The 25,272-nt window shown below is 48.0% G+C and overlaps 1 protein-coding gene across 1 annotated transcript in view; it reads right to left on the bottom strand.

The window, feature by feature from the left end:
* The window catches only part of Col23a1 (collagen type XXIII alpha 1 chain), a 290,415-nt gene extending 271,859 nt beyond the window's left edge, over nucleotides 1-18,556 (bottom strand). The window contains 3 exon segments of the mRNA XM_032914417.1: nucleotides 18,282-18,482; nucleotides 18,484-18,514; nucleotides 18,516-18,556. Coding sequence (XP_032770308.1) covers nucleotides 18,282-18,482; nucleotides 18,484-18,514; nucleotides 18,516-18,541 — 258 coding nt within the window. The 5' untranslated portion in view covers nucleotides 18,542-18,556.
* Nucleotides 18,557-25,272: the final 6,716 nt, after the last annotated feature.

Raw genomic sequence — 25,272 nt, 5'->3', positions numbered from 1 at the left:
ATCCCACCGAGTTTCTCTGGCAATATCCTGATCCCTAGTAACTCAGAACATACCTGTGTGTGAGGATGGGGTCTTAGAGAGATAGTGAAGGTAAGATAGAGTGAGACCCTGACCCAAGAGGTCAGTGTCCTAATAAGAGGGGACCGAGACACAGACACACGCAGAGGAAAGCTGACAGGCAGATACAGCCTATGCCAGCCAAGAGTAGCTTCAGAAGGAACCAACCCTGTCAACATGGTGATGCCAGACTTCCCGACGGCAGAGTTGAGAGAAAATCCGTTCCTGCTATTCAAGCCACCCAGCCTGTGATGCTCTGTCATGGCGGCTTAGCACACTAATGCCAACCAGGTCTCAGACTCCCCCACCCCATCCTGCCTCTGTTCTTCTGTTAGACTGCCCACCAAAACCCATGAGGACTCAAAGAAAGGAACAGTAAGGAGGCTGTGAGGACAGCAAGCAGGGCCAAGTGAGTTTCTACTTCTCTGGCTCTAGGAAATAGCTAGTGAGGTCTCCAAAAGGATTCTGCACCAGACTCGGTCTTGTAACCATGACTCCAGGTTAGCAAGGCAAGGCAAGGGTTTTAAGGGCCCCAGGGCTTTGCTGCATCCTGCTGGTTATCCCTAAAGAGAGCTCACTGCCTCCCCACAGAAACCCAGTAAGGCAGGCTCTGTAGCCCTTTTCCCAGGCCTAGAAAAGCCACCTCTAATGTCCTCAAAGGAGGAACAGAAGACCCAGTGTAAGGAGGCTCTCGGGGAACCTGGGTGGAAAAACTTCTACCAAAAAGCACAGGTTAGACCGATCCCAAGTGGACAGGTGTCAGTCACCCCCCCATAACCCACGCCCCACTGGATTCCTTTGCAACTCCACCACATTGTGTGGGTACACACAGACCAACTCTCAAGCGTTCCCATGTATGCACAAACTCTCACACCCATGCATGTGTGCACTCAGGCACACATCCATGTGCACACATGCAGGCATATGGCAGCATTCCCATGCAAGCATTCGCACCCACATACACAGCCGCATGCATGCATACGGTCACATACAGGCATGCCCACTCACACAGACTGGTGCCTAGACACACACTCAGGTGCCCTCACACAGACACACATGCACACTCATGAGCACACCTGTACACGTGGTTGTTCCCTCACACCATGTCACGCTCTCACATATGACTGTCGCACTGCCACCATGGGGCTGCCCTCTATTGACTTTACCACAACTTAGGTCTGAAGACAGTACCTCAGGGCAGTGACAGAGCTCCACTGCACAAAAGGTAGCAGCACGAATGACCGGACCTCGGCTTCTCTGTGCAATGTTTGCCCCAGGAGGACCAAACTTGAGTCAGTTTTATTTATTTAAATTGTTTTTTTTTAATGAAAAAAAAAAAAGACCAGACTGCATTTTAATTGCTTTACGATTTGTTTCACAACTAAAAGTTGGAAATAAATTCCATTTTGGACGTTCACATTGCCCATCTGAAAACACCCCAGCCCTGGCCCTCTCGGCCCAGATTTCCTGGCCACATCGGGAAAATAAATTCTCTCATTTACAAGTGTGAATCGAAGCAGATGTGTGAAGCCTCTGGTTCTCTGGGTTTATCACGAGCACTTAGGCTGTTTGGGCTGCACCGTGTGATCCTGGAGCTGGACCTGCTCAGCAGTCAAAGCGAGTGCACGAAGTGTTACGCTCATCACAGTGACAAATGCACGGTCATTTCCACAAGCACGCGCCTTTTATTTATTTAATTTTTTGGTCATAAGTGCGATTTTTTTTTAACTTCACAGGACGTCTCCTGCACAAATGAAAAACCCAGAAAAATAAGAGGCTTTGTGTTTGCTTTTACTATACTTCCAAGCAATGCTTCTCAGCCCTGTGGAATCACAATCTAAAGGTATAATCTCTCTCTCTCTCTCTCTCTCTCATATATATATATATATATATATCTCTCTCTCACACATATATATCAAAAGAATTGGGCTGGAGAGATGGCTCAGCGGTTAAGAGCACTGACTGTTATGTCCTGAGTTCAGATCCCAGCAACCACATGGTGGCTCACAACCATCTGTAATGAGATCTGATGCCCTCTTCTGGTGTGTCTGAAGATAGCTACAGGGTACTTATCTATAATAAATAAATAAATAAACCTTTAAAAAAAGAATTTATTGAAAGGATCACAGTGTTGCGGGAGTTTGTGTTGTGTTGTTTTGTTTGAGACATTTTGAGTCAAGGTCTCACCGTGAATCCATACACCTGGACCATTTGCCCTGGAACTTGTCACTAAGCTGCCTCGGCTTCCTGAGTACTAGAATTACAGGCATGCACCACCATGCCCAGTTAAAGGATCATAAGGTCAGCTGTGTAACCTTGAGACTCCTCTCCAGTTAGCCACCAGGCCTCTACAGCCACTCCTTCTAGGCACAATAAAGCATTCTGGAAGGAAGAGCACTGGCCTACAGTGCTCACAATGCACAGAGCGCTTCCCACTTTACTCCCACGGAAACCATGCCAGGCACTTCAAGCCCTGTTTAGCAGATGAGCAAACTGAAGTTTTAGAAAAAGTCAATTAATTCTCCAAAGTCACCCAGCTGGGACATGGCAGGGCTGGGGCGGGAACCTGGGTCTGCTTAAGGCTAACGTCTTCCATGCCGCCCCACCAAGCCATCTCTTACAGATGTCTGAAAGGTTGTGCACACTAGCCGAGCAGGCTGCTGTCCACACTCAATGGTGGCTCCCCCCAAGGCCGGTCATAGGGCTGGGAAAAGGGCACAGCACAAGGAGTCTGGGAAATGGGTTCAGATGTTTGCCCTCAGAGGTTCTCGTGTCACTGCTCCTCTGTGGGAGAGTGACTCTTTCCTTGTAGAATGGAAAGATCAAAGGCCACTGGAGACGCTACTGAGAAGCTGGAGGCCATACGTGCAACACTGTCCACACGGGAGGACATATAAAGGGGCTATGGTGTAGTTTGGTGGTGGAGGGACTGTCCATGATGAGAGAAGCTGAAGTACCATCTCCAGCACTGCAAGGAATTATGGGTTGTGATGGGGGTGGGGACTCAGCTGTCTTCCCATAAGCCACACACTGCCGTGACTTTCTTTAAACTCCATCTGTAAACCTATTTCTTTCCTCAGTGGTTTGTACTAGATACCAAAATATGTTTCTGGACATCATGAAGAGATGTTTTCTGAATACTTGTGTCAACAATTGTTGCTTAAAGCTGGGCTGGCAGGATGGTTCAGTGGTTAAAGGCACTTGTAGGCGAGCCTGTCTACGTGAGTTTGAATCCAGATACTATGTAGCCAAAAATCACAACCCACTTCCTAGAGTGAACCCCCACCCCAACTTCCTTAAGTTGTCCTCTGACCTCCATGTATATCCCACACACAAGATAAATAAAAAAAGCATAAAAAATAAAAAAAGATTAATTCCAACCCTATACATAGGACAAGCAAGAACTGAATGAAGGTTGTGTGTGACCAGTGGAGAACTTCCCCAGACTGAGTTAACTTTTATCTGCATAATTGGAAGACAAGCATAAGCCATGGGTGGTGGTACACACCTTTAATCCTACCACTGAAGAGGCAGAGGACGGTGGGTCTCTGTGAGTTTGAGGCCAGCCTGGTCTACAGAGTGAGTTCCAGGACAGTAAAGGCTACACAGAGAAACCCTATTGTGGAAAGAAAGAAAGAAAGAAAGAAAGAAAGAAAGAAAGAAAGAAAGAAAGAAAGAAAGAAAAGAAAGAAAGAAAGAAAAGAAAAGGAAGAAAAGAAAGAAAGTATGGGCAGGCTCTGATGCCTGGCACTGTCAACAAACCATTTTACAAGGTCTCTGTCAGCCTAATTCTGGAAGAAATCCATGGCTCTTTCCATCTCTTGTTAAAGGCCTCCTTCTGCTTTCAGTGGGGACAAACACAAAATAAGGGCATGAAACCAACCTTGCCCACCGTGAGACTGGAGGCAAGACTTCACAATGGAACACCAACTTCAGAGGATCAGGGGAAGACACAGGTTCAGACAACTGCCATGCTAAGACAAGGACTGAGGAGAAAGTCCCAGGCTTGTTCTGTTTTGTTCCCTGTTGTGGCATTAAAGCACTGACCAATACAACTGGGGGCACGAGAGGGGTTATTTGACTTACAAATAAACTGTCCAGCTAGCACTGAGGGAAGTCAAGGCGGGAACTGGAGGCAGGAACCTGGAGATGGGGACAGAAGTAGAGGTCACACAGGGACAGTACTTCACACAGGGACAGTGCTCATTGACTTGCCCACCATGGCTTGCTCAGCCTGCCTCCTTATACCATCCAGGACCACCACCCCAGACTCAGGACTTCCCACGTCAGTCATTAATCAAGAAAATGCCCTATAGACTTGCCTACAGACCAGAATGATGAAGGCAATTCCCCAACTGAGGCTCTTTCTTCTCAGGTAAGTCTAGTTTGTGACAAGTGACAAAACCTGACCAGCACAGTGATAAAGTGTATAAAGGGGAATCACTATCCCTGAACTCAAGCAGTATTACAGAGCAATAGTGATAAAAACTGCATGGTATTGGCACAGAGACAGACAGATAGACCAGGGGAATAGAATTGAAGACCCAGAAATGAACCCACACACCTATGGTCACTTGATTTTTGACAAAGGAGCCAAAACCATCCAATGGAAAAAAGATAGCATTTTCAGCAAATGGTTCAACTGGAGGTCAGCATGTAGAAGAATGCAGAACAATCCATGCTTATTGCCTTGTACAAAGCTTAAGTCCAAGTGGATCAAGGACCTCCACATCAAACCAGATACACTCAAACTATTAGAAGAAAAAGTGGGGAAGCATCTCGAACACATGGGCACTGGAGAAAATTTCCTGAACAAAACACCAATGGCTTATGTGCTTAGATCAAGAATCGACAAATGGGGTCTCATAAAACTGCAAAGCTTTGGTAAGGCAAAGGACACTGTTGTTAGGACAAAATGGCAACCAACAGACTGGGAAAAGATCCTTACCAATCCTACAACTGATAGAGGGCTTATATCCAAAATATACAAAGAACTCAAGAAGTTAGACTGCAAGGAGACAAATAACCCTATTAAGAAATGGGGTTCAGAGCAAAACAAAGAATTCACAGTTGAGAAATGCCGAATGACTGAGAAACACCTAAAGAAATGTTCAACATCTTTAGTCATCAGGGAAATGCAAATCAAAACAAGCCTGAGATTTCACCTCACACCAGTGAGAATGGCTAAGATAAAAAACGCAGGTGACAGCAGATGCTGGCGAGGATGTGGAGAAGGAGGAACACTCCTCCATTGTTGGTAGGATTGCAGACTGGTACAACCAGTCTGGAAATCAGTCTGGAGGTTCCTCAGAAAATTGGACATTGAACTGCCTGAGGATCCAGCTATACCTCTCTTGGGCATATACCCAAAAGATGCCCCAACATATAACAAAGACACATGCTCCACTATGTTCATAGCAGCCTTATTTATAATAGCCAGAGGCTGGAAAGAACCCAGATGCCCTTCAACAGAGGAATGGATACAGAAAATGTGGTACATCTACACAATGGAATATTACTCAGCTATCAAAAACAATGGCTTTATGAAATTCATAGGCAAATGGATGGAATTGGAAAATATCATCCTGAGTGAGGTAATCCAATCACAGAAAAACACACATGGTATGCGCTCATTGATAAGTGGATATTAGTCCAAATGCTCGAATTACCCTAGATGCACAGAACACAGGAAACTCAAGAAGGATGACCAAAATGTGAATGCTTCACTCCTTCTTTAAAAGGGGAACAAGAAAACCCTTGGGAGGGAATAGGAAGGCAAAGTTTAGAGCAGAGGCAGAAGGAACCCCCATTCAGAGCCTGCCCCACACGTGGCCCATACATATACAGCCACCAAACTAGATAAGATGGATGAACTAAAGAAGTGCATGCCGACAGGAACCAGATGTAGATCTGTCCTGAGAGACACAGCCAGAATACAGCAAATACACAGGCGAATGCCAGCAGTAAACCACTGAACTGAAAACGGGACCCCCGTTGAAGGAATCAGAGAAAGGACTGAAAGAGCTTGAAGGGGCTCGAGACCTCATATGAACAACAATACCAAGCAACCAGAGCTTTCAGGGACTAAGCCACTACCTAAAGACTATACATGGACTGACCCTGGGCTCCAACCTCATAGATAGCAATGAATAAGTAAGAGCACCAGTGGAAGGGAAAGCCCTTGATCCTGCCAAGACTGAACCCCCAGTGAACGTGATTGTTGGGGGGAGGGCGGTAATGGCGAGGGGAACACCCATAAAGAAGGGGAGGGGGAGGGGTTAGGGGGATGTTGGCCGGGAAACCGGGAAAGGGAATAACAATTGAAATGTAAATAAGAAATTCTCAAGTTAATAAAGATGGAAAAAAAAGTGTATGCCTGCTATTCACAAGGCCCTAGAACCGAAAAAATAAATAAATAAGAAAATAAGATTAATTAAGACAAGAACCTTCCAAAGCCCAAAGGACAGTCTTCCTCAACAAGTCACCCTGCGTCCCAAAGAATAACAGACATGGGTATACAGAATTTTTCCCACAGAAGCACATGCCCGCCCAGGCTGACAATAACATGGAGGGGGCCTCACCCTACATACTGTGTGTGTCCTTAGATGCAGATTTCCTAGGACACTATGCGGCCATTAAACATGGCCATAAAGTGGCTGGAGAGATGACTCATCAGTTAAGAGCACCAGTTGCTCTTCCAGAGGTCCTGAGTTCCAGCAACCACATGGTGGCTCAGAATCACTTGCAACTCCCGTGCTCAAGCATCCAAGGCCCTCTTCTGGCCTCTGTAGGCTCTCCATGCACACAGTGCACAGACACGCATGCAGGCAGAATAGCCATACATGTAAAATTAAAATAAAGGCTGAAAAAATTAACAGCCGCAAAGATCACATGTCATTTAGGAAAACGATTTCGATGTAAAGTTTTCAAAAGCATCAGAGCAAGATATTAAATGGTACATGCGCTCATGCTTTAAATGAGCTGAGGGAGGTTTTACGAAAAATGACACACAGCCCCTATCAAGGAGAATTACCAGAGAAGTGGCCTGTTTTGAATCAGGACACGTTTTGAAGTCAGGTGCAGTGACTTCATTTATAACGCAGTGTTTGGGAGATAGAGGTGGGCAGGGCAGGTGTCCAAAGCCAACCCAGGCTACATAGTGAGAGCCTGTCTCAAAAAACGAGAAAAAACCCCACAGGTAAGGAACCACAGTACTAGAATGGGCACGTAGGGTTTGAGCACTGAAAAAGAGGAAAGAAAAAGGGAGGCACATTTGAGGGAAAGACAGCCACACTTGTGCAATTATTTCCCAATATGCTCAGCCCTCCGTATCTGAAGTTCCACACTTGCTGGTTCAAGGAACCACGGATCAAAAATGCTGGTTGAAGGGAGGAGCAAAATGCCTCAGCAGGCAAAGGGGGGTTGGCTGCACACGCCAGGGCTCCGTCTGACCCACAGAAGCCAGACGTTCTTGCCCACTTTCTGTTGATGTGATAAAATACCCTGACAAAAGGGAACTTAAGGGAGAAGGGGTTTGTTTCCCTTTCAGGTGAGGAGAGTCCATTCCTTCGGGGAAGTCAAGGCATCGGGAACTTCAAACATAATCCCATCCTTTGCCGAGGCTGGAGAGAAATGAACCATGCGTGCCTGCTGCTCTACTGGCTTTCTCTACCCTGTACAGCCCAGGGCCGCAAATCAAGGAATGGTGCGTCCACTTTCATGCTGGATCTTTCCAAATCCATTAAGACAATCTAGATAATCTACAGACATGCCCAGAGGTCAACCCGATCTAGACAGTCACCGAGCCCCTCATCCCAGGGGATCTCAGGTTGCATCAAGTTAAATAAATCTCGATGCCATGTAAGGTGAAGGAGAGAGCTGACTCCACAGTGCTGTTTGCTGACTTCCCCATACACACGCGTCCACACACATGCATCATGAACACACACAATAGTAAATAGTGTGAGAGGAAAGCTACGTCTGTACCAAATGTGCACACGTTTCTTTTTCTCTTGCCTTTAACCCTTAAAGATACATCACATCAACCACTTACATCGTATTAGGGGTTGTGAGGGATTGCGAGACGATCTGAAGGACGTGTGAGGTTGCATGCAAATACCGTGCCACCTTACATGGAGGAGTCCAGCAACAGGGATTTCAGTATCCAGGGCTTCCGAATCCCACAGGGACAGCGGGTGACAACCTATCTCGGTAGTATTAAGGGATGGAGTAGTGGCAAAAACTAGCGGACTAAGCACATGAGAGCGTAATAAGAGAAGGCCTGATCTTAGGGGCCTCAGTTCTCCCCCATCCCTGGCAGGACTTCGTGGAACAGGTAAAGGATATCTGGAGAAAAGAGTGGGAGCTTGTGGAAGGCTTCTCTGAGAATGGAGGATTGTCCCAGCTCTTTTGGGTCTTGAATGCAAAGGACACTGGGAGTTAGGCTGGAATGTGGTAGGGCGCTTGCTGAGCATGCACCGGCCTAGGGTTCAATCTTCAGCGTCATAAAACAAATGAAAACAGGCCAGTAGGAGCCGAGGCACCAGTAGGAGCCAGGGCGCCAGTAGGAGCCAGGGCGCCAGTAGGAGCCAGGGCGCCAGTAGGAGCCAGGGCGCCAGTAGGAGCCAGGGCGCCAGTAGGAGCCAGGGCTGGGAGCTGACAAAGTAGCCCTGCTTGGCTGAACTCGAGGCAGGCTCCTGAAGTGCCGGCTAGACCCACATGCCCATGTCCGGGTAAAATCCAACCTCCAGCCAAGAACCATGCTGCCAATGCGACAAGGAACTACTGACTCGGAAGCGGGGGCCAGTTCCCTAGCCCTGGTTTGAAGCAGCTTCCGGGATACAGATAATGTATACAAAATAATGGGGGACTGGCGAAGTGGTTCTACGGTTAAGAGGATGTACTACTTTTCCAGGAGACCCAAGTTTATTTCCCAGCTCCCCGATCAGATGGCTCGCAACAATCTGGGGCATCCAACACCTCTGGCCTCTGCAGGCAGCTGCACCCGTGAGTGCACTCGAAGAGAGACACACATGCACATAATTAAACATAAACTCTTAGAAAGGTAAGCAAAGGGGGGCTGGAGATATGACTCAGAGGTAAAGAGGGCTTGCTGCTCTTATAGAAGACCTGGTTCAGTCTCCAGTACCCACACTAGGAAGTTCACAACATTTTATAGCTACAGAGGATCTAATACTCTCTTCTGTACTTTGTGAACGCCTACATACACATGTGCGTACAAACACACATACTCATAAATAAAAATAAAATAAATCTAAAAGGGATGCACTTAGAAGAAGATGGGGGGGGGGCTGGAGAGATGGCTCAGCGGTTAAGAGCACTGACTGCTCTTCCAGAGGTCCTGAGTTCAATTCCCAGCAACCACATGGTGGCTCACAACCATCTGAAATAAAGTCTGATACCCTCTTCTGGTGTGTCTGAAGACAGCTACAGTGTATCCATATACATTAAATAAATGTCTCTAAAAAACAAAAGAAGACAGGGAAGAGGAAGAAGAGGAGGAAGAAGATGAAATAGTAATTAATAATAATAATAATAATAATAAATAATAATAATAATAATAGAGGGTGCTCATGATTTTGGATGTTTCAGTCCATAGCCACATTAGCCTTGTTTTAGGCCTGTGAAGACTCAGTATATCATGGAGGGAACAGAATAATGAGTAAGGCCCAGTCATAACATGAAGGCTTAGAAGAAAAAGAGAGTGACAGGAAGGTACAAATCCCAATGTCCTCTTCAAAGTGACCTACCTTTCTTTCCCAATAGACTCTATCTCCTTAAAGTTCCCAGCAACTCCCAATAGCATGATAGGGCAGTGACCAAGGCTTCAACAGATGGGCCTTGAGAGGGCATTCAAGATCAGACCTATGACACCCACTCTTGGGCAAGTGATGTCTGGTCGCCCTGTCCTGGACTCAGCAAGAATCCTGTCAGTCAGTTTGGCGAGAGTTCCTTTGCTGTGTTGCTCCTTTTAGTCATTTTTTATTCATTGCCTGACTTCTGGCTTCTCAACTCTACATTGCTATTTCCTAGTGCTGGACTCAAGAGGCCTGTCTGCAAAAATGTAGTGTGGTGTTTGTTCTCTAACTGTCCATGGTGACCCTGGTTAGAGGGTTGCTCCCCAACAAGGACCTGTGAGTTGTTCATTATATCAAGCAAGGGTCATAGGGTGGCTTCTCTGTGACAGAGTGCCTGGTCTCTAGGCCAAGCTTCTCTCTCATGCCCCATGTCTGTGGTGTAGCAAGGGCCCAAGTATTACCTCACATCTAGAGGACTGAGGGGCTGGCAGCTATCCTGGCCACACAGCAGTGAGCAGGACTAGCCTCTTACTATTCACTGCGGACATTTTCCTCTTCCAAACCTAGGCCTCCTGAAATTCCCATAGCAGACAGTGCCAGGTAAGACACCTCACCCATACTGGCCCCCGGTCTTCAGGCTCCTACCCAAAGATTCCTCAAGCAGGCCAGAGAGAAGCTGAATCTCCCTCCCGAGAACACCTCCTGCAAAGATGACTTGGACACAGGCACCTGACCTAGGCTGAAACTCGCACACGGGAGGCTGACAAGATGGCTCATCGGGTAAAGGCGATAACCACCAGGCCTGATGGCCTGAGTTGGCTTTCCAGGGCCCACAAGATGCAGAAAGATTGACTCCTGAAAGTTATCTCATGACTTTTACATATGCACTGTGGTGTGTGCATGAATGCATAGACAGAGCACACTGAATGAGTGAATGAATGAATGAATGAATGAATGAAATGGAAATAAAACCTGACAAGGTTGACTGTATACCAAAGCTCTGAGATCTCTGTCTCTGTCTCTGTCTCTGTCTCTGTCTCTGTCTCTCTCTCTCTCTCTCTCTCTCTCTCTCTCTCTCTTCAGATTATTCTTTGAGCCATCCTCTACCTCCCTATTGACTACTAAAGATGGCCTATACACATGGGTACCCACCTTCACCACCCCGAGTCTGGCTGACCAGAGAGGTGCCCAGCTGGACTCAGTGTCCTGCACAAATAACCCCATCAGTGAACATTGTTAGATCATAGTGGATTCTCACAGGTAATTAGGGAATTCTTGCCAATACTGCTGCAGAAAAGAAACTCTGATGCTGTGAGTGTAGGTCTGAAGCTTCTAGAAGCTTTCCTGGCATCTCCTGAGGACAATGAGGACATCCTTGAGAAATATGGAACTGGCTAAAGCCCCAGACCAAGAGTCTGCTGCTGTGTATACCCCAACTTCTAGGATATTCAAACCATGAAGCCTTTGAAATCTGAGCTACCCCTCCTCAGTGGAGAGGGGCTCTGTTATGTTGTTTGAAGGTACAGAACCCAAAAGATATAGAAAGGTTGGCTTAAAGAAGACCATGCTGGCTTGGTAAGGTGGCACACACCTTTAATCCCAGCACTTGGGAGGAGGAGGCAGAAGGATCAAGGGTCCAAAGCCATCCTTGGCTACCTAGTGAGTGTGATGGCTAATATTGCCAACTTGCCAGGAGTTTTCCATCACAGAAAGGTTATACGTCTCTACATAACTATGTGAAGAATTATTTAGGTTAGGTTAACCCAAAATGAAGGTAGCACCAGGCTGCAGTCCTGGACTGAGAAACAGAGAGAGAGAGAGAGAGAGAGAGAGAGAGAGAGAGAGAGAGAGAGAGAGAGCTGAGTACCAGCATTCCTCTCTGTCTGCATTATGATTGCAGGTACAACGTGATCAAATAAATAAATGAGAGGCCAGACTTGGTAAGGGTAAGGGAGACAGTTACTGCCATGGGGACCATGATCTGCTCTACTGCAGTATTCAAAGCACACACTGCAGTGTTTGCTGAGGTCTATGGCCTGGGGAGCAGGACTGGGAGAGGGGCACACTGAGCAGAGACAGGGGTAGCTCATGTGGCTGATCTCAGCACTCAGATTGGATGGACCAGTTGCCTCGGCCTGCAGCCACTTCCACTTCAGCAGTGATGTGAAGTGATGCCATTCTCTGCAAACGCTGGGAACAGAGTTAGTGGACCCAGCAAGACAGTCCAGTCAAGGGTTAAAGACCTCTTCCTTCCCCCTGCATGATAGTCCAAGGATTAAAGACCTCCCCCAAGATCTTCTATGTCCTAAGCTTGTTCCCCTGTGTGGTCATGTCACGAAACAAGCCTTTAACCTCAGCATTTGGGAGGCAGAAGCAGGCAGATCCCAGAGTTCATGGCCAGCCTGGTCTACAGAGTGAGTTCCAGCGAAGCCAGAGCTACACAGAGAAATCTCGTCTTGGGAAAAAAAAAAGAGGCAGGGACTAGTGGGAGTTCTTAAGTCATTAGAGATGGTGCACTTTGATGGGATTGCAGTATTTTGATGGATCTCTGAGTTAGTTCTCATGGGAGAGAGTTGTTATAAGAACCCCTCTGTGCTCTGGCTTCTTCTCCCCCTTTGTTTCAACTCTACCAGATCTGACATGGTGTAATGCCATCAGGTGACTACACCAAAGCAAGTGCCATTCTGTTTGGACTGTCTACCTCCAAACTCTATAAACCTTTTCTCTTTATAAACGACCAAGCCTCTGACACTTTGTTGTGCTAACAGAAAGCAGGTGAATGCAACTACAAATCATGGGAACGCAGCACCAGGAAGAAATCAAACACCAGTCTTCCCTTTGATTCTGGTAGGACAAGAGCTGCATGCGGGCAGTAGGGTCCCAAGAAGGAACACGTTTGTCAATGGAGATAGGACCCAAGTGTTTGGGAACATGGGGTGGAAGATTCTGAGAGCTGTGAGAAGCGCTCCAAAGTGGCAGCAGCTACAGTTAGCACCTGGTTGACACTGCCGGTCACTCCAGCTCCCCAGTCTCTCCAGTCCTCTTCCTCCTTCTTCCTTCCTAACAAAGCCTCAATTCTATTCCAGTGGCAACCAGCCCAGTACCGAGGGATGAATCCAGATTGGCCGAAGCCCCCAGGTTGGCAGCTCATTACCCTCACTAGTGAAAGGGTGGCCATGGTCATGTGACCTAATTCTGGCTGACAGTCACAAGGGAATCCTGCTGAACGAAGCTTCCAGCATTTCCCCTAGATTTAAACACTAGGAGGAAGCTCTCAGGAGGGTAACTCTTTCTTCTCCATCCCCTATCTTAGCTGTCTGGTGTCAAGGGAACTGCAGATCAGGACCCTGGAAAACAGGGAACTGCCAGCAGAATCTGGCGCCCAAGTGTGGACCAGGAACTGCCCAAATCTGCAGTATTCCAGGCTTCACTGACTATGTCAGACAATCCAATGCTTCCAGTTAATAATTCTCATGGTTAAGTGGTCACATCAGACATTCCATTACCTGCCATCAAAAGCATGTCTACTCTCAGCTGTGGTGATGCATGGTTACCCAGCACTGAGGGAGTTGACTCAGAAGGACTACAGATTTGAGGTCAGCCTAGGCTACATAGTGAGTTCAAAGCCAGTCTGAGCTATAGAGTGAGACCTTGTCTGACTATAGGTCTGTTTTTCATTATTATAATCAAATACTAGAGACAGGTTATTTTATAAAGAAAAGAGGTTTTGCACAGTTTTGTAGACTGAAAGTGCAAGGTCGGGCAGCCTCTTTCTTTTTGCCCCTGGTCATGGCTTACTGGCAGAAGGTAGGGTGGCCTGGAGGGATAGGAAGAGAGAGAATCAGAGGATGAGGAGGGGGGGGATCATGAATCACAGAGCAATCAGGAAGCCAGAACAGTATGGGGACCTATAATCCAAAGGTTGGCATGCCTAAGATTGACCTAAGGATTTCAGTTAGGCTCTACCACTTCTTAAAAAGCCCACAACACCTCCCAGCACTGGTATCCTGGCATCAAGGCTCTCATGGCAGGAGTGATCCACATCAACCAGGAATGGCCTTGGCCTCAGCTTGCTCAGTCCTCACCACTGCATTAGAAAAGGGAGGCTTTAGGGAAGGAATTTGCAGAAGTCGGATGACAGCTTAGAAAGATCGGGGCCAGGTCTCAAACTCCCTTCTTGAGGTGAGCACCATGTGCAGCCGTCCTCTGCTTGGTCCCCCTGGTATCATCTAGTTGGTTTCCAGAGCACCCCAGTGCCCTTTTAGGAGCTGGCCTTGCCCGCCTTCTCCAAGGTCGGCCTGGATAGGAGCAACTGAGCAATTCTAAAGAGTCTTTGGCGAGGACACCCACACAGTTGGCTTCTTCTAAACACGTCGCTATTATTGTGAAGCTCTCCCAAATGGCAGCATAAAAAAAATGTTTTAAAGTGAGCACAAAAAGCAGAAAGAGAAAGTAAGTGTGCCAGGAAATAATTGGAAGGAAACATTTTTTTGGTGGGGGGGAGGGGTCAGGAGCCGGGAAATGTCAAGGAAACAAATCAGGGCTGATTTATACTTCAGTCCCAGGCATCTGTATTAACAGAGACCCCCACAGAGCAGCCCCGACAAGCTGGCTACCAGAGAGGTTGAGAGAGCCACACTGGATTCTGGATTTGACAGTAACACAAGCAATACACTTAGGAAGCGGAGAACTTGAGTTTTATCCAGCTCTCTGGGCTTTCCTTGTTTCCAAACTGATTGGTCCAGACAATAGAAGGCCAAGAGCCAACAATAAATCCATTCTAAGCTGAAAAGGGCCTCCTCTGAACACAACCAAATATTGCTTTAATCCTTTGCATAAGTTTTTCACTGCAGTACTGAAAGTTATGCGTTCTGAAGCCTCGGCTTCTGCAACGCTGTGGCTGGAGGTGTAATTGCTGAGCCGGTGATTAATTGGGCAGTTACTTAAGGCACTTTCAAGGCAGAATAGGAGATGTTTGGTTTCACATGCATATTTTTAGATCCTACTAAAGATACTGCCTTTAATGGCTCTTGCTTAGAAATCTCGTTCGGATATTCTGAAAGTCACTTCTTTCCCATATGTACTGCAGGAAGGGGTCCTTCGATAATCAGGAGGGAACATGAATATTCCTTCTGTAGCTACGTTATCAGGCACATCAGCCAGCCCCCAGAAAAACTGATGTCATGGTTCTGTTCCCAAGGGAACAGGGACAGCGGGTCCCCTATAAACAGTGGCTTTTGTTGACTCTTTTTCCCCCCTGACATTAAACTCGTGTGTGGTTGGCAAGAGCTTCTTTTTTAAAAAAAAAAAAATTTGGACAAGGTTTCTGCCTCAGATCCTCTACATGCAGCTTTATTGGATAAAGAGCAAGTAGCAGGCACGGGGATATTCACAGCTACTTCAGTGGTGACTTGGAAAGGGGCTTGCCAGGGAGGAAAGCGAGCCAGGAAACACACCGAGTAAAAGGATCCTTTCCCAAAGAGATGATCGGTTTGCTAAGTATTCATCCTCCACTCCTAATGGTTAGAAAAGCTATCTACACACCTAGGTCAGGCCAGCTGTGGGCTCCTCATAACCTGGCTCCCGTGCATCTCCTGTCTTGATCAGTGCAAGCATTTCTCATCCAGAAACATTGGACAAGCAGCAGGAACCAAATGGCATCCAGGGAGAGTGTGGTCTTCTCACTAGGGACAGAGAGACACCCAGCAGACAAACAACCCTGAAGGGTTGGTGCTGGGTCATCTCTGAGGCTTCCAGGAAGGGAGAGGAGCCAGTCTATACTCTAAGCCCGCAATCTACACTCCAAGCCCCACAGTCTACACTCCAAGCACAAACAGTGCCTCAGACATGCATGGCACAGTCACAGCACAGTGTGTGAAGGGCACAGCAGATCAGTCTCAGGTTCTGATTTTTTTTTTCTCCCTTTGCCTTTAAAGTCAAGAGTAGGAAGACAGCATTGAGTTCAAGGCTAGCCAGGGCTATACAATAAGAAAGACTGTCTCAGTGAAGGGGGGGAAACGATGAGGTTGGGCTTTGTGGTGCATGCTTACGGAGACAGAGGCAGGGGGAGGACTGAAAATTTGAGGCCAGCCTGGGCTACATAGCGAGCTCCAGACATGCCGGGACTATAGAACAAGGCTCTATCTCAAAAAATAAATAATTATTTCCAGAAAAAGAGAAGGAAGTGTGAAAGCAAGAAGGGAAAGGATAAACAGGAGGAGGGGGAAGAAGAAACAGAAAGGAGAGGAAGAAGAGGAAGAAGAAGAAGGAAGATGTGGAAAGAGGAGAAGGGAAGTGAAGGAGGAAGAAGAGGGAGAAAAGAACAGGAGGAAAGGGGAGAGACCATGGGACTAAAGAGCTAAGAACTGGGCTAGAGGTCTAGTTCAGTGGCAGAGTGCCTGCTTCTCTTGTGCAAGGTTCCAGGTCTGTCTGTCTGCCTATCTATCTATCTATCTATCTATCTATCTATCTATCTATCTATCTATCTATCTATCTATCTATCTCTCCGTCCATCCCTCCCTCCCTCCATCTATCTATCAAGGTATCAATCCTGAAGGATGGGGAGGGGCATGGCTGCTTCCTCACAAGTCCATCTCTATTAGTAAGCACACAGCCTGTGAGTTCCTCAAACAAAGGTCTTTCAGGGATTTTCTTCTTTGGTTTCCTGGTCAGGGCTAGTGGTTTATTCTTCCCAATAGAAGTGACGGTGTGGTTGGGGTATTCATAGGTAGAGAGCAACTGGTCCTCCACAAAGCAGTTTAAGCGCTGGTCTTTAGGGAACTGACAGAGGATGATGGGTGGCAATTTATAAAACCATAAGTCGTTGGCAGGGCTCTGGGCAGAGTCCTCCCTTCTGCAGCTACTTTCAAGAAGGGAAAGAGGAGATCATTCAGAGGGCAGTGATTTTGCCCAGAACCAAGTAAGAGAGGTGATGTTGGCTTTATACTAAAGCGACACAGGAGCTGTGGGAAAAGGGAAGAGGTCTAGAGTTCTTCCATTCCCTTTGAAATCCCAAATCCACTCCATGTTGAGCACACAGCTCAATATATGTGTCTGATGTCAGGAGTCCAACCCAAGGACTTGCATGAGCTAAGCAAACTTCCTCCCTTAACTCCCTAACGCTGCCCAGCCCAGTAAAGTAACAAAGACCGTAGCTGGGCACAGCTTAGGGAATGGGTGGTAGGTAGTACACCTGCCCCCCCTGCTTCCTCTACCAAGAAGCCTAGGTAGCGACCTTCCCCGTTTTAGATCTGGGGCAGCCACCTCCTCCAGGAGGAGGATAACCATTCCCATAAAGGAGGCAGAGCCAAGAGAAACTGTAGTGTGCTGGTGTCTGCCACACTTCTACGTGCAAAAGGCTCGTTGCACCAAAGATAGAGGATCTTGGCCAATGTATAATCAGATGGAGTATCAGTAGATGGAGGCTCAGAAGCCCAGGCATATAGTGGCCATTTTTTTTGTTTGTTTTTATTTCTTGTGACAGTGTCTTACTATATAGCTCTGGCTGTCCTGAAGCTCAGAGATCCTTATGCCTCTGCCTCCAAAGTGCTGGGATTAAAGGCAAGCAACATTACGCCCAGCTGCTGGTTTTAGGATTATTTATTATTATTATTATTATTATTATTATTATCATCATCATCATCATCATCATCATCATCATCATCATCATCATTATCATTATTATTATTTTGAGTTTATTTCTGTAGCCCAGGCTGGACCTAGATCTCAACTATATATTCTAAGCCAGCCCCCAACTTGTAGAGAAATTCACAGGATTCAGCCTCCCTAAATTCTGGGATTACAGATGCCACCAAGTCAGGCTTAACCCTCAGGAAACAAACCTAAAACGCTTTGGGGTGAGCTGTGATCATCACTACAGCCAAATGCACACAGAGACAGCTAGCTCAGCTGTGTCCTCAATGTGCCGATGCACGGCTTTAGTGGGCCAGCTAAGGAACACAGCACATCCAGGCCAGAGCCGCTCCCAGCCAAACTTTCCCGGGCACAGAGGAAGGGCTGGCCTGAGCCTTGATGAGGTCCGGACTGTTTCAAGTGGATAGGACGTGGGGACGCAAGAGCCTCATTAGTATCTCCAGCGCTGAGAACAGGCGAGAGGCTGCGTGTTTGAGCGCACACCTCAGTCAAAACGCCGCGCTCAGGACTGTTACTCCAAGGTCTTTCCTTACCCTAGTTCCTTCGTGTTCCCTAAACGGCCCCCTTGGGTTGCTTTTCCTGCACATGCAAGTCCCGGCACAGAAGCCGGACAGTAGGACCCTTCACCACCAGCGACCCCCGTGCAATCCACTAGGTGAAGCCCCGCTCCTGAAGGTGACGATCACGCTGCCCCCGCAGCCCTACACATCGTGAACATGGGACATCCCCCGGCCGGCGATCTCGCGCCCTCACCTCCCGTAGCAGGCGCTCCAGGTGCGTTTCGGCCCAGGCCGCCAGGGCTCCGGACGGCCCCGCACGCCGCAACAGCTCGCGCTCCTGCTCCAGCGCCGCCACTCGGCCATGCAAGGCGGCCGCTTGGGCGCCCAGCAGGAGACAGGCGGCCGCAGAGCCCACCGACAGCAGCAGGCACAGCGCGCCCAGCGCCCGCGCCCCTGCAGCCCGCGCCGGGGTCCTGCGTGCCCCCCCGCCGCCGCGCGCTCGCCCGCGCCCATGGCGACCGGCCGGCTCTGTGTCGGCGCTGCGGCCCGGGGTGGCTCCAGGTCGGCGGCTGCGGGGCTCGGCGTCCGGGCGGCCGTGGATCGCGCACGCCCCCCTAGCCGCCCGCTCAGACGCAGCGGCCACTGCGGGCAGTTCCTTCTATGCAAATAGACCCCGCCAGAAAAGGCGCGGGGACCCACCCAGGGGAGGAGCGGCCGGCTGGGGAGGGCGGGGGGCCCCGGTGCTCCTCAGCTCCTCACAGCTCCGGGCCCTCGCCAAGCCGGTCCCGGAACGGGCGGGTCCGTACCCCGCCACTGCCACCCGAGGAGCCCTACGTCCTGGGACTCGGCTCTGCCGCAGCCCGCCTGAGGCTGCCGCACTGTTCGAGCCTTGGGAGTGTTCCCCAAACTTGTAGATTGACCTTTCTGACACTTGCAAAGCAAAACTTGGAACCCTGTGGGAAAGTTAGAAGTCCTTTCTAGACGGTAGCTGAGCGCCGCTTGGTGGCCGAAAGCGTCCCCTGCGGGTGGGCGCAGAAAGACTTGGTAGAGAAATCAAAGAGGAAGAAACAGAAGAGGAGAGTGAGGAAGGAAAGAGAGAAATAAGGAGAATAAGAGAAAAGATAAGAGGGAAGAAACGAAGAGGGGAGAGTAGGTACCTCTTAAAGTCAATGCTCACCATTTACAGTCAGGCATGGTCACCAGACAGAAATGCTCATACTTCGTTTCTGAACCAGAGGGAGCGTTTGGTTCAGGAAGCAGACGAAAACAAATGGGAAAAGAGTCCAAAACCTGGTATGACTTGAATTCTGCAGGGACAAACTTGGCCCAAACCCAAATCTGGAATGCACCATACTGATTTGTCTTAACCAGTTACGTCAGGACACCGATCTGGCCCAAAGGATTACGGGGATGGCCAGAGAGGCTGAAGTTGGAATCCAGGTTTTAGCTGCAAGGGCACCCATAAGGCATATTTATACCTCAGAACTGGTCTCAAGTAACCATCGCATTAACTCCCATGACATCCACTTGAGAAAAGTCAGTCCTGAGCTTAGAGCCGTATGTCGGATGGGTTTTAGATAACAATTTTCTACCTTCCCGACTCTCCTGTGGGTGTCTGCTCAATTCCTGTGGCTTCGTTATCCATCCTGTATTCTTAAAGCCTGTTGAGACCTCCAGCAACACTCCTACTCCCTTAATTCAGAGGGGGAAAGCTCCCAGCCAGGAAGACCCGCGGAACTAAAAAGGGTAGAGTCTCCAACACCTCTCTGGGATTGGAGGGTGTGGCCTCAGGAAAAGTGGAGTTTCCAGTAGGGGTTATACAGTCTTGGGCCCTGTGTGCAAACTGAGCGTGTGCCCAACAAGTACTCTGACGACCTCTTGTCAAGAAAACCCGACAGTCTACCGAAGTCTCTGAAGGAGATGCCAACCGCATTACAAGTTAACGCTCATTCTCACCACAGGGTGATTCCCCACTATCTACCAGTGGTAGCGCTAATAGGTACTGTTCCATTCTAGAAGCGTCTGTGTATTGAACAGGCCAGACTGATTGCTCCCCAGGCCTTCATTCTTGTCAGCTGCCGATGTGGATTAGCCTTCCTCCCAGACTGAAGAGCAAGCTCCTAATCTTGAAGTCAAGGTTTCCAGAGCCTGTCCCAGACTGCCCAATCTAAGGTGGCCCAATCCTCAGTCCCCTTCAGGATTAAGCAGGAGATGGAGACGTCTGTCCCTAGTTACCTTTTAACTGTATCCTCTTGTTTCCTGTACCACTATCTGGCCTATAGTCGATGTTCAATAAACACTGGGGTAAGTGAATTGAGACGAGAAATATGTTTACTGTTTGCAATTCTCAATTGGAAAAGCAGGAAAGAAAACACTCAGTTACTTGTCAGTTGGGGGTACTAAAAGGAAAGGCGGCATCCTCAGAACAGGTGATTGAAGCCAGTTTGATGGTAGACAGACTTCATAGTGGCAAGGAGGGAAGCCAGCAGGGTGTAGGGTGCTGGGGGAAGCATTCTCTGGTTCTCAGTAGTTGGAAGCCATTATTATCCCCAGCTGAGCTGGTGAGAGAAGCCTGCTGGGCAGCCTGTGGGAAGTTGGGCATTAGGAGAAGTCTGCTCACCAGGAGCTGTGACCTTTAGTTGAGGACACAGCCTTAGCAAACCATGGCTTGGTAGGGGGAAGGGGTTGGAAGAAGAAATACTCTGTCTCTCTCTTGCTGGAGACCTCCACTGGCTGAACCTACAGGTCAGAGGCCCAGTAATCAAACTGTAGAAGGCAGCCCCACAAAAAGCAGACAGAGGGCAGATATGCACCCAACCTATCAAGTATCCAGTTGAGCTACTGCTTCCTCTGAGCGCCAGTCTATCAGATATATACTCTTACCCCTCTGTGCACGCCTCAGAGACCAACTGGCCACCAGGACTCTCTCAGTGCAGGAAAAGCCAGAGGTCTGTCCCTCGCAGCCTAACTATTCCAGGTATGGGCTGTTTTTCCTATTTCCAGGGCTTCAACCACCTGCACAATGTTCACATAAATATAAAGTTCACAGGTAACCCACAGATATAAAGTCCTGTACAACACACCCAACTAAACAATCCACTTCTTAGCCAAGGAGGTGAGGTGAGCCTATGAGCATGAATTCACTGGCCAATGCTGTATCCTGTAGTAGCCTGAAGGAGCAAGCCTTGGAATACTGGAGCTGCCTTCGAAGACACTGGAGAGACAGTAACTCGGAAGGGTGCGGTATCCTCTTCTGGGATATGGTACATGATTAAATCAGGGCACTTCTCTATGATGTGTCAAAGAACCTAGGAGTAGAAGCAAGAATGACCCCATCAATGATCGGTTGCTCTTCTCCCATCTCTGGGTTATGTAGGCCCAGAGCTAGGGCCCCATGAAGTTTGGGCTCTGTCTTGCTGCCTCCCACTCTGAATTCTGTACAGGGGGCTGAAGGAGTCACTGGGCGTGCTGTTTCCACACTGGAGGCAGGGGGATACACCTGCCCCTTTGCTGCACTGCAGCGAGATTGAGATGTGCGGTGTGCTCCGACACTGGTGCTCACAGGTGACACAAAGGTCTGAATGTGTTCACGGTGCTGCTCCACGTAATTATTTCCAGCCACCTCCTCCCGAAATTTAAATTAAGGTCTAAGGTTTGAAGGAACAGAGCTGCAAATTACATGGTGAGATTGTCACTTAAGTCACCAGGTCTTCGCTCAGTGACTCTTGTCCTTTTCTGCCACCTGGCAGTATAACTGAAGCAAGCCACTTACCCTTCAGACCCCTGGTCGTCACCTTTTTAAAAAGTAGGGGACACAAGGGGACCATTTAGCTCTGCTCTGTTCAAAACCACACGGCAGATTGCAAGACACTGTACATCAGGCAACAGAAAGGACTTTTGGGGGGATGGGAAACAGAGGGAACTCAAGGATTGTCTCTGTCCTCTAATGACTTCCCAGGCCACAGTGCAAGGAGAAAACTGGTCTGTAACGGAAAGAGCTGCGTGGCTGCAAGGTGGTCTGAATGAGCAAGGCAGTTTGGTGTTGCAGGGGAGAGGGCTGGAGATCTAGGCTCCCAATGAGTACGAATGGGAGTAGCATAGACCAGGAAGACTGCAAACAAGCCCTACAGGAGGGGGTGGGGGTGGAAGGATGGACGTGGATGCAGAAGGGGGACTTGTCCTCCTGCCAGCAGTGCAGAAAACCTGATAGTTCGAAGTCATTGAACACTCAAATAGTTTTTGATGCAGTGGGGGAAAACCAGTCCAAAACCAATGACTGACCTAGGTCTTCCTTAAAAGCTTAAAACCAAAACCTGGAAAGATCAATTTGATTCAAGTAATCATGTGCCAGCTGACCATGCAGGACTTGGCATATCCAGACTAACAAGGTGCAACAGGAAACTCCTGGACCATAGATAGGGCAGAGGAAAAGATGCATAAGGGAGGAGAAAATGCTTGCAAACAACTCAGAGCTGGCAGAGACGAGAGAATCAGTAGACAGAGATACTAAAGTGAGGACTATTCTTCATGCTCAAGCAACCAGAGGGAAGGACCCACGATAGACTGTTTTAATAGATTCAAAACAAATTCAAGATGATGATTTGAGATTTTAAAGATAAAACAGACAAAAAAAAAATCACAGCACTGGGCTAGGAGCGATGGCACAGCAGTTAAGTGTAATTAGTGCTCTTTCAGAGGATCCAGGTTTGACGCCCAGCATCCACATGGTGGCTCATAACCATCGGTTGACTCGTGCTGGGCAACCTAACACCCTCTTCTACGTCAGTGGGCACTGTAAACACATGATGCCGGTACACATGTAGACAAAATACCAATATACATAAAAACAAAACAAAAAAAAAACCTATGTCTTTAATCCCAGCACTGGGAGACAGGGGCAGGGGCAGAGGCAGAGGCAGGTAGATCTCTGAGTTCAAGGGCAGCCTTGTCTACAGAGTGAGTTCCAGGACAGCCAGGGGAACAAAATAAACAACCAAGCAAGCAAACAAATAATAAACTTTTAGAAGGGAAAGAGAAAAAGCACTTGCTGTTCTTGCGGAGAACCTGGATTCAATTCCTAACACCCACATGACTATCTGTAAGTCAGGTTCCAGGGGATCTGATGCCCTCTTCTGGACTTCATGGGCACAGGCACACACGGTACACAGATATATACACAAGCTAACCCCTCAAACACATAAACCTAGGAAAGCACACCGGATGGGAAGAGGGGCAGAGTGCATGCTTTTCACAAGCATGAGGACCTGCGTCAGAATTCCCGTCATCCACGTAAAACGCCAGGTAACAGCTCCGTGTGGGCAGACAAGATTCCTGGCTTGTTCCCTAGGTCAGCCTAGGTCCTAGGATTTGGTGACAGACACTGTCTCAAGGAAATAGGACAGAGCACACTAGAGCAGGGAAGTCCTAACAATCTGTCCCAAGAGCGTCAGTGGGTTATGCAACAATTTCGAGGGTTTGCCTGAAGCGTAACTGCTGTTCCTAAGAGGAGCTGGCAGAAAATTTTGAACAGATAATGACTGATTTTTTCCCCCCTCTAATTTGCTATAAACTACAATGGATTCAAAGAGCTTCAAAGAACTAGGACATAGGAAGGAGGAAGGCTTGAGATGAGTGGTAAAGAGAAACCAACTTAAAAGCCATTAGAAAAAGAAAAAAAAGAACGAACTTATACAAAGAGACAAAATAGGTTTCCTGGCCAACAGTGCAATAACCCACAGGGTACAGAACCTTCCATTCCATCCACCAGAACCCCAATGCCAGCCAGAGTGGGCGTGGGGGATGACAATGTTGATGACACATACTGAAGGGACTCTGGCCAGCTGCATGGCGGGAATGGCTCTGGCAGGCCTTGCCCTTCTCTCCCATCCCTTCTGCTTTGCTAGAAATGGTTAAATTATACTCCTAAAGCTAGCCACCCATGTCTGTTCCCTTATTTGGCCACTTGCTCCTTCTCAGGCTATCAAGGTTCAGCTACCAAAGAATTGAAGTCCAGCAATCAAAGTCCACCTTTGGTATCATGCGCAATTAGAATTGAACACCTCATCTTTCTCCTTGATCCTTTGTAAACTGCATTTTCCTCTGTGCCCCCACCCCATCCCCAGTCAAACAGCCCTCCTACTTCTCCCTTGCTCCCTCCCTCTTCTCCCCCATCCTCTTTCCTGTCTTTGTCCCTTATCCCTGCTCTCTGTCTCTCTGGGGCAAATAAATCTGCTTTGTGCTGAGAACTTGGTCTTTCCTAATACATACCTGTTTATCTCAGTATTCAGGGGGCTGAGGCAGGAAGAGCATGAGTTGAAGGCTTCAAGGCCAGCCTGAGTTAATGAAACCATCTTATGGAAGGGAGGGGATGTCAAAAACTTTCCAACACAAAGGTAGAAGAATTCATTACAGCCACAGTAAAGAGAAATGCTAATACAATAACTTGGGGCAGAAAGGAAACCACACTAGATAAATATGAACTTATACAAAGGAAACCCTAACTCTCTGGATGAATGTATAAGACTTCTTGCTGGGTTGGTGGTTATGTAGGGCTGTAACAACACACTTGGGAGGGGGACAGGAAGGATCAGGAGTCCAACGCTAAGTTGGCTCAAGGCCAACCTAGGTTATATGTTATTCTGTCTCCAAAACAAAAATTTAAATCTTATTAAATCTAGACATATTTGCTTTGGCCCCATGCTCAGTGATTGAGGCAGGAGATTCAACCTGAGGATTTTTGAGGTAGCCTGAACTATAGAGTAAGGCCTTGCCTCAAAACAAAACTTCCACTAAAATATAATTCAATGGCTTAAAACAAAAATATTGATACCCAGAAGGACTTTATATGGCTGAGAATGTGCATTGTGAGCTGTCATGAACAGTCACTTAGTTACCATAGTTACTAGTAACACATCACCCAGGGCGGGCATCAAAGCAGTCATGAAAATAGCCTAGAATAAGTTAAAAGACATATGATGGCTCCTTAACTAGAAAACAAAACAGGGAGGGCAAAGGCCAGTGAGATGTCAACATGTCATCCTGGCTGGGTCCTATATATATAAAACAACCCAGTATAAGTTTTGAGACAAGCTTAGACTAGGTATCAAAACACCACCACCACCACCCCCTTTTTGGCTAATTTTTAATTATATTTACTTATGTGAAGGTATGAGTATAGGTGTTGGTATACCAAGACATGAATGAAAACTCACTTCTCAGACTTGGCAGCAAACACCTTTAGCCCC

The sequence above is a fragment of the Rattus rattus genome, chromosome 9, assembly GCF_011064425.1.
Source record: "Rattus rattus isolate New Zealand chromosome 9, Rrattus_CSIRO_v1, whole genome shotgun sequence".
Classification (NCBI taxonomy): domain Eukaryota; kingdom Metazoa; phylum Chordata; class Mammalia; order Rodentia; family Muridae; genus Rattus; species Rattus rattus.
This window is presented reverse-complemented; position numbering and strand designations above follow the sequence as displayed.